Below are 10,128 nucleotides of genomic sequence, written 5' to 3' on the forward strand. Positions count from 1 at the left end.
TGCAATGCACCAGATTTTTTGTCATGGATTTCCAAACTATTATGGAGTATGTCACATTACAGCCAAGCTATTCATTGATATAAATTCATCTACAGTATTTCAAAAAGAAATATGAAAACAATCTGTTTATTATTACAAAAGACTTATTTTTTTAACTGCAAACAAAAACTGTTTCCTTATCCCTTTTGAATTAAACATGCAAAAATTAACTAAAGTAAAATACTTTGTTTCATCCACAATTTCAACTTCTGCTTGAGCAGTAATTGGCGTATTAGAATGGCCAGCAGTCGGATCATCATTTGCCAATTCTCCATTTGTTGAACTGACAACCTAAACATAACAGATACAAGCATTAATTTATGATCATATTCCTAAAAAAAATAATACATGAAGTACATACAAAAAGTAACAACTCAGCTAAATAAAGCTAATTTAACCTCTTAGTTGAGAACAGACGTTCAGACCAGAATCCTAATTAGAAACTCGTCAGATCAATAGAAGCTAAGTGGGATAGATACAGTCAACTCTAAATAATTTGAAACTTAAGGAACCACAGTGCCTTAATCTCAAAGTAAAGATGAAAAATTACAAACAAAATAAAAGTACATATGTATACTATATAATCATTTATTTTTTACTAATTATTGCTTGTAGCATGGTAGCCTACAGGGCGTATTGTATGCCAGTATCCTCAGTGATCTACTTAGGGCCCAGGGTTAATCTAATTAGATTTAAAGGTTGATCAATTCGCATTGTTTTGGGTCTGTAATTCAGTCCATGCCAAACAGCAAATCTCAAACTTGCGAATTGATCAAATCAACGAATGATGCGATATGCTGTTTCATCCTCAGTGTTAAAAAATCCACACAGAGGAAAACATGTAAGATTTAGATCGAACATAAGTTTATTGAGCCTACAGTGACCAGTGTTCCAGTGGAGATCTTTGTGACTATCCTTAGTGACCAGTGTTCCAGTGGAGATCTTTGTGACTATCCTTAGAGTGCCCCTGTCCAGTTCGAGCAATGTTTCACTTTGTCTGCCAAAGTCTATCCAGGAACAGTTTAGAAAGTATTGATTTATTTCCTCCTTTCCCTGCTTTGTAAGCAATACAGGTGTGCAGCAGGAGTTTAATTTTACACATGTATCCGTAGTATAGAACTATTACTAATAAAAAAATTTATAAGTTTTACAATTAATATAAATTCTACTTGAAGGTTCAGTCTTCTACATCTCTTTTGTCTGCAGGCATTTCAGGGGCTTGTCTTCTTCTTTGACAAAGATTAAAGTGGGTTGGACCAATAATTTTTTTCCACCCGTATACAAATTATTTGTAATACAGGTAAGTTTTCTTTAGTTACTAGCTGAGGAAAGTCGTTCTCTGTGAGAGCGTAGAGTCCGGTTTTCCTTGGAGGAAGTGTTTATGGCAACTGTTATCATTAAACACACTAGCCTTTATAGTTTATCCAGGAGGTGGTTCTGGGATAAATCCACATTGGCTTTTGTTTTAAAATGTACAAAATAATAAACGGTTATGAAAAAAGATTAAAACAACAATGTACAAAAAAAGTCTGATTTATGAGCGATCGACTTCCTCCTAGCATTGTCTAGTAAATTTACTATGGTGACAAGGGCTGTGAAAAAATCATCACTTGTATCCGTCATGAGGATGCAAGAGATGACTTAATCTCACTTAATGTTTTATGCTATCTTCCTTGTCCTCATTCTGGCAGGCCAAAACTTCAGTATCAGTTAGGATACAATGGAAGTTGATATGAAAATCAGATCAGCAAAAATCAGATCTCTAGTAGAAAGTGATATAAAAGTCAGAGCTTTGAGAAATTTCTAAACATAGATTGACTAAATTTGAAAATTAAGCCACGAACTCGATGCATACTAAGATATACAAATACAAAAGGCTTTCTGATTTAAGAAAGTAAATATTAATTTTAATTATAAAGAGCTATGAGCCATCAGAAGAATTTGAAAATAATTACAAACATAAGTGATAAGAATCAAAGGAGCTAAATAAATAAATTAGTTGGGTTGTTAAAAGTCAATCAAAGCTAATCCATCAGATGTCCTCAATTAAAAATATCATTAGAGATTTCATCAACAATCCATTGGCGAGAAAAGAACATCATTTATTCTCAATGATAATGGCTTTAAAGGAGCATAAAATGTTATCACTGAGATAATCAGCGCCATAAAACTGTTTATTAGAATCTAATTGACTCTTTCCACTAAATCTCTAAACTTTGAGATGCAATCAGGATTTTAAACATATCTATAAAACTTATCTTAGTTATTCATTCTATTTGATTAAAAAAAAAACATAATAAATAATATAAAAGCTAACTAACTCTTCTTGGTTTATATTTAATGCAAAATGAGGATTATTAATTTTAATTTTTCATGAATTATCAAAATTTCTCTTTTTAGGTCAGTGGGTCCCCAGGAGTTTCTACGAGCCTCTTCCAGGGATTAAAATATTTCACTCCAGCTGAACTCAGTTTTGAACCTTACCATCTCAGATTTTTTTCATTTTTGCACAGATTTTGAGTAAATATCCAAGCCTTCCTGAGCTTTTAGGGAAAAAATGACATTTGACACTCTAATTGTATCAAATTATAATGTAGGTGTTCCACCATTTACCAACATCTATCAAAAGAATTCTGCCATTTTCCTATTAGAACGAAAAGGACTCCACTACCAAAAAAAGATTGGAAAAACAATGCCTTAGGTTATAAAGGAGAGGCCACAAAGTTCAGAGACCATGCATACTCAGAAAAGTAAAAAATAAAAAACCAAAAAACATGTTACAAGATCAGTACAAACAGTTTTTCAAATGACTTACTGATGATGGACAAAAATGATCATCTTATACAATATAATTGCACGCAGGTTTTCAATTTTAGGAACTTATTCAAAGTTGCTCGATATATCACAATATTATATCACAAAGTTGTCATCATATCATCATGAAAAAGTTCTTTTATAACTAACCATGTCTTCTACATTTGAAGTCATCAATAGTCTTTAGGGAGATGTAATAATAATAATAAAGGCTTAACGAACCCGAAGGTTCGATGTCGATACCACCAAACGCTCTCTGCATACATCCTTCCAGTGATGCCCCTCCAAACGAAATTCCACTAAATCTGTTTTAACACAATCCTCCCATCTACGTTTCGGTCTACCCCTCGGACGTTTACCCATTGGTTCAGTGTTTATTACCATTTTAGGGATCCGCTCGTTACTAAGCCCTACAACCTTACATGCCCATCTTATACGCTGTAATGCTGTTACTTGAATTGTATTTACCGGGTGTAGGTCCCTTAATTCAGTGTTGTGTAATCTTCTAAATTCTCCCATTAATTCATCCTTTTTCGGTCTGAATATTTTGTTTAATACTTTATTTTCGAAAACCCTAAGACGCTGTTCATCCCTTAGTGTAAGAGGCCACGCCTCACATCCATAAAGAACAGTGGGAAGGATAATGGTTTTGTAAATTCTAATTTTTAAGTTTTTCGATAGGAGGCACTAGCTAAGAAGTTTCGAAATTGAAATATAACTAGTATTTCCCGCCTTCAACCTAGCTTTTATTTCCTCATCAATTTCGTTTTTTTTTTTTTCTAGATGTAAAAATCATGCAAAAATAAAATATATATTTCAGCATTTTATACACTTTATACCACGAGTAATTATGAAGTAATATTAGAAAAATGAAATTAACTTATTGTTTTATTGTCTATCTTAATTATTAATACTAGTAATGAAATAATTTTACCTTTCATATTTCAACTTTGTTAAATATATTTACAGAACTTCATTATAAAAAACACAATTAATTTTAGATCTTAATCATATGTGAATGATCTAATATATTGTAACAAGCAAATATAAATACAGATAATAAGAACAATACACAACCAGCCCTATTTTATTAGTACTATAAACAAAGAAAAACATTGCATCTAATGATGTTAGTCGATAAACAAACATAAGTAAATAAAAATAGTGAGATAACTAAGTTAAATAATTAATTACATAAAGGGGATACCTGAACAGAGCCATGCCTATCGGCAGGTGTAAGGTTGCCTAGGGTGTGACTTGGCTGTTTAGAGACGTCTGGCCAAGCCGGGACTCCTTTGACACCACCCTGTGAGCGTCAAAACACTTCTCTATTAACATACGGTTGTTCAAGCAAAAACATGCATTAAGGTGCTAATACAAACCGCCTTATTTGAACATTTCTTCATCTTCCATCTTTAATATATACTTTTTTATTTATATTACTAGATATTAATTAATTATATTTATTAATCAAGTAAATAAATTTCAAAACACAAATATGTTTTGTTTTTTTACTGTTAACAGATCAATTACGCAATATGGCAAATAAAATTTCTAAGTCAAAACAAATAAGCTTCATAATTAATTGAGGAATCAGAAAAATAAGTTACTTTATAACTTAAATTTAAAAATCTGTAAAACATTTTTAATTTATTTTAGTTTTTATAAACTCCTGATAATTTTTAAAACATAAAAAATAATAGTGCAACTAAAATGGAAACTTGTAGTCACTGTTGGGTCAAAATTAGCTATAGTTGAAGCTAATATCTAAAATTGTCATTGATACGATATTTATTTATCAATGGTTCATTCATGAATAAGGGTTGTATCCATAGCAATATTAGCTATTAGTTTCAACTATAGCTAATTTTTGCCCAACTCTGCTTGTAGTAAGTGCTATTATAAATATAATAAAGATTTAAAATATTGAAAAAAGTGATAATAAAGACTAAGTGAACCTAAAGGTTCAATGCTGATACCACCAAACACTTAACCAGTAACGCCCACCCACACACAATCCTCCCACCAATATCCTTCATCATCACCTCCATCCTTCAGACAACCCCTTAGATGTTTACCCATCAGTTCAGTGTTTAATAACATTTTATGGATCAATTTGTTTCTAAGCCCTACAAAATTACAAACCTTATAAAATACCAAATACTTAAACCACTCTACTTGTTCAAATATATTTATACATATATTTTATATTCCCTTATATTTTGTTTTGGGTATATTTATTTTGAGACATAGTTCCTAACTAGATTTTATCAATGTAGATATTTTAGTTTTAGGTTTCCTGGTCCTCCCACAGTAATAACAAATTATCAGTATTCAAGGATGGGTATTTTACTACCTACAGTTTAACCCTTTTCAGTATATATCACATTTCTAATAACAAGCTAAATTAAATAAAAAATTGTATATAATAAACATATATACATAGCCGGGAACCCACAATTACTTAACTTAGCATTTAGAATAAACACAAACTGCCACTACAACCCTTCTTTTTTTTTTTTTACGTTTTAAATTATTCAACATTTCGACCACAGTTGACAATATATTATCGAGAGAATACTGAATAACTAAACTTACAGTATGCAACTCCGATTTTTAAGTTTCGAAATATTTTAATTAAAATGTTTAAAAACACATTACCATTCCATTTTTGGCTCTATCTTTACCACTTTTTAACATCAACATATAACATTTGAATTATAACACCCATTTCCTAAGTCAATTCAAGGAGGAAAATTTTTATATTGTAATAGGAGAGAAACTTAAAGGAGTTCAACCGGACCAACACAGATGGTATTGTTGAACTACTGTAGCTTTCTACTCTCCTGCAACAATATAAAAATTTTACTACAAGAATCATACTACAAAATCAATTTTTTCCTTATAATTTTGTTTCCCTCTGAGTTGTGGAACATCAGAAAAGAAGTTTCATTTCAATAAAATAAATGATAATTTAGAATATTTAATGTTCTGAACAAGCTAAATTATAGTAAGAATTCAGCAATGGAAGTCCAGCATTTTATCTGCAAAACTATCTTGCTAATTTTTATTTTCTTATTACAAACAATTTTTTTTTTTATTTATGTGTTATGCAAGAAAATATTTTATAGTGAACTCTTAAGACATTTTTATTCTTTTTATCAAAAAATATAAGTACTAATTCCATCAGTAATGTTAACGAAATAAATTAATCTATTTGTATTAAGTTTCCATTTTATTTAATTTAATAAATTTATTAAAATACAACAGTTTCTAACAGTCCTTAACAAACGAAAATTATCATCATCATAAATATTCATAAGAAGTTCAAATTTTAAAACTAAAAAAGTAACTTTAATTTTCAATCCTTATTGTAAACATGAAAACAGATCAATAGTGAAGCTCTATTCAGACAGACACTACGTAATAGGAATGAACATTAGTGTAATAACAAAGCAGATAACTACATTTACAAGATTATATCGAGGAAAGCCAAATAAATATCAAATTACAACATCAACTTTGTCAAGAAATAAATAAAGAAAACCCATGCAATATAAAAATATTCATTATTAAAATAGATTTCAAGTTGAAAATTATGTTCATGTTTGTAATTATGCCCATAGAAGAAAACTTTAGTTTAGCTAACAATTTATTATCATATATAACAAAATACATACCATGTGAGATGAGCCATTTTCAAATTTTATCTTTCACTGAGTTTAACGACTTTCATTGATATTAACTTACTAAAATATACATTATATTTTTCATGCAATTAATTACAGTAAAATATATTGTTCTAGATGTTGCTAATAGTAACCGTAGCTATTAAGGGCAAACTAAAATAAAAACTTGCAAACAAATAAGAAAACATTAGGGAGGGTAGTGTATTGTTTTCTGTTCTATAACTAAACCTATTTATGAAATGTTCTGATGAAGATGCTCCCATTAATAGTAGGTATCATCAAAGATATCTTATTATCATTTTAGAGACAAATATTCACAATATATGTTCTGACAAATCACAATTGGTGATAAAAATCAAATTAAATAAGATGAATTAAATTTCAAAACGGAACTTACAGAGGTAACCACTGAAGAAAAAAAAAAAAAAAAAAACATAACCCTGAAGTGTGATGTTCAGAAATAATCTGGAATCTACAACAATAAAAATGTAACTATTTCTGTAACTTTAACCTTTTAACTACATTAAATAATTAAAGTCTATAAAACCAACAGAATCTACTAAATTAATTATCATAAATACACTTGTTAGACAGAAAATTGTATAGATCGGTACAAGTTATTTCGATTCTACTCAAGTATACTATATAATACAAACAAATGTTCTGGCAAGGGTCTAGGCATAGAGGCTTATAAGAATTAACCTGACCTCAGGCATCAAAACTGTGTCGTTCATAAAAAATAGGTCATCTTCATCATCCATGAAATCATGAAACTAGGTGCATGAAAAAAACAAAAAAAACAAAAAGAAGAAAAATTTACATGGATGGGTAATTTAAAATATATAGAAGATGATCAATAGGTAACCAATAACAAGACTGAGAAATTGAAGTCATTATATCAATTCCTTTATAGTTTTAATTCAATGGAACTTGGATTTACCTAGTATATACTAGTAAGAAAAAAGGATGGCGAATATTACCTTGTTGCCAGGAATGTGACGGTTAGGCGATGTTACAATTTCATGTCCTGTCGGCAATGAACCCACTGGAGTCGACTAAAATGAAAGAAAAATAATTAAAAATTGGAAATATATTTTAATAAAACATAACTACATATAATATATGTATATATATAATTGACCTCATTATTTCAAATAATTTAGAAGAAGGTCAAGGGTGTGGTCAAAAGAAAACAAAAACAGCAAACAACTATTTATTAAACATCGGCAAGTTTCACCTCACTTTGTAAAGCTTCATCAGGCCTGTTCAAGTTGAGAGCTTAAGTTTCAAAAGCTTTCTCAACCTGAACAGCCCAGATGAAGCTCTACAAAGAGGAGCAAAATGTCAGCAAATAGATAGTTGTTAACTGTTTTTCTTTTATTTTGATTGCACCCGTTACAATCTTCATCGCAATAACTATATACATAAATAAATAAAAATAAAAATTTTAAAAACAAAAAATCCTTATTCAAGTGGTCATGAAACTGCATGCATTCCTCAATCAACAGTTTACCCTCCCCGTTTAAATCAATTTTTTCACATAACAATCAATCAGCCAACAAATTGCCTGTATCAACAAATCAGCCAATCTTAATAACTGTAGCTAAAAATTTCAGCTATCTGCCCCACAAAATGTTTCCTCAACAAGACCCCCATTGGATTTTTTCTTACCTAAGAATCAGAGACCTGGACCCTTACAAATACAGAAAATAAAGAGATCCTTGTCTTTGAGCAGAAGATCCTTTGCTGCATATTCAAAACTGTTAAGGTTAGAGAGAATTGGAGAACCAAGAAATCTATGATCTGTATGGAGATATAAATGTGATGAGATACCTTAAGAAGACTGTGTGAGGGTGGAAAAATTGTCGGAATTCTGGAAGATGATTTTCCAAGGAAGTTGCTCAACAGAAGGCTTTAGCGGACAAGAGGAAGAGGCAGAACACTGTTTAGATGGGAGTATGCTGTAATCTGGAACATCTGAGACCTCCTAAACACCCACTGATGAGCAACTGCACAAGAAATGGTTAACTGGTGAAAACTTATTGAGGAAACATCTGTCATTAGCACCAAGTGTTCGCAGTAGCAATAACTGAGCTATAAAGGAATACCTCTCAGCAGAAAAAAAAAAAGGGAGTATCCGATAGTGGATTATGCATCACATTATAATTGTGGTAAAACCTCTAATATTGAATAAAACATACACACCATTATGTTGATAAGTAAATAAGCCAGTGTAAAAAGAAAAGGGGATTAACTTAGTAGCTTCTTAAACGAAAGGACTATACTCTCCCCTGTCTGTTATACAAAACTTTATTTCAACAGAAAATGGCTGGGCTAAATCGAGCATCATTCGGGCTAAAATTGTATGAAATCAAAAACTGGGTATGAATGAAATGGTGCAAATGGTATGAAACCCACCCTCTCCTTACTTATCTTACCTTCCTTCAAAACACTTACTTATAGCAAGTATATTGATCGATGTATGACACATCACAATCACACAAGAGCAGATCGTAACACCAATAATAATAGAAGGGGAAGCTTCCCGAGATAAAATATTCAACATCTTTACCTAGTAATAATTAATTAAATAAACTAAAAATTACAATTATAACATCTATCATTATTAAAATAGTAATACGTTAAAATATTAATTACCTTGTCAGATTTTGTTTTGCCAATATGAGATGGAGGAGCATTTCTCAGGACTCTTAACAACTCAAAGTTAGGAGGCTTTACATGCAGCATGCAAATTTATTAAAAAAGCAAATGATTATCAATTTGAATTAAGTTCTAATTAACTATAATTTGTCATGCACAATAAATCTCCTTAGCTTATGCATACATTAGTAATCACTATGAAAAGAAAGTGTCATTTTCACAGGTGGCAAAGCATAGATTTACAAAATGTGTGATAATGTTACTTAAGATATAAAAGAAAGTTAAATAATGAATTAAGGAATAATATTTAAGTTGAGATATCGTTAAAATATGAAAACATACCCATCTGTACACTTAAAAAAATAAAAAACATGGTTTCCTTCTCATGGCCAAACTAAAAGTGCATCCGGAACTTTCATATCAAAATCTTGAAAATGAATGAGATACGCTCTGTACCTGTTTTGTATTTGTATAATATTGCTTTGTATCAATCTGTAATACTGATACCTACACATGTTTATAAAATATTATATGTTTCAGTTAAAGCAGGCTAAATTTGAATTGAGCTCTAGGTCGGATTTACACATCTGATCTTCATTGATTTTTTAAAAAATATAATTTCAGGGGTAGTTGGCCACATTTTGTGGTACCTCCTTAGTGCAGATCATCTGAAAGCTTAATAGATGCTGCATCAGGATGTTTACAGTGGGGCTAATCCAAAGCTTAATAGATGCTGCATCAGGATGCTAACAGTGGGGCTAATTCAAAGCTTAATAGATGCTGCATCAGGATGATAACAGTGGGGCTAATTCAAAGCTTAATAGATGCTGCATCAGGATGTTTACAGTGGGACTAATCCAAAGCTTAATAGATGCTGCATCAGGATGCTTACAATGGGGCTAATCCAAAGCTTAATAGATGCTGC

The 10,128-nt window shown here is 30.7% G+C and overlaps 1 protein-coding gene across 1 annotated transcript in view; it reads right to left on the reverse strand.

The window, feature by feature from the left end:
* gish (casein kinase I gish) overlaps positions 1 to 10,128 on the reverse strand; it is a gene marked incomplete in the record, with an annotated part of 196,453 nt that overhangs the window by 10,440 nt on the left and 175,885 nt on the right. Inside the window, 4 exon segments of the mRNA XM_067048647.1 lie at positions 224 to 330; positions 4,061 to 4,159; positions 7,523 to 7,597; positions 9,201 to 9,275. Of these exon segments, the coding sequence (XP_066904748.1) occupies positions 224 to 330; positions 4,061 to 4,159; positions 7,523 to 7,597; positions 9,201 to 9,275 (356 nt within the window).

The sequence above is a fragment of the Halyomorpha halys genome, unplaced genomic scaffold (genome assembly GCF_000696795.3).
Source record: "Halyomorpha halys isolate HHAL.00 unplaced genomic scaffold, Hhal_1.1 Scaffold20.1, whole genome shotgun sequence".
In the NCBI taxonomy this organism is placed as follows: domain Eukaryota; kingdom Metazoa; phylum Arthropoda; class Insecta; order Hemiptera; family Pentatomidae; genus Halyomorpha; species Halyomorpha halys.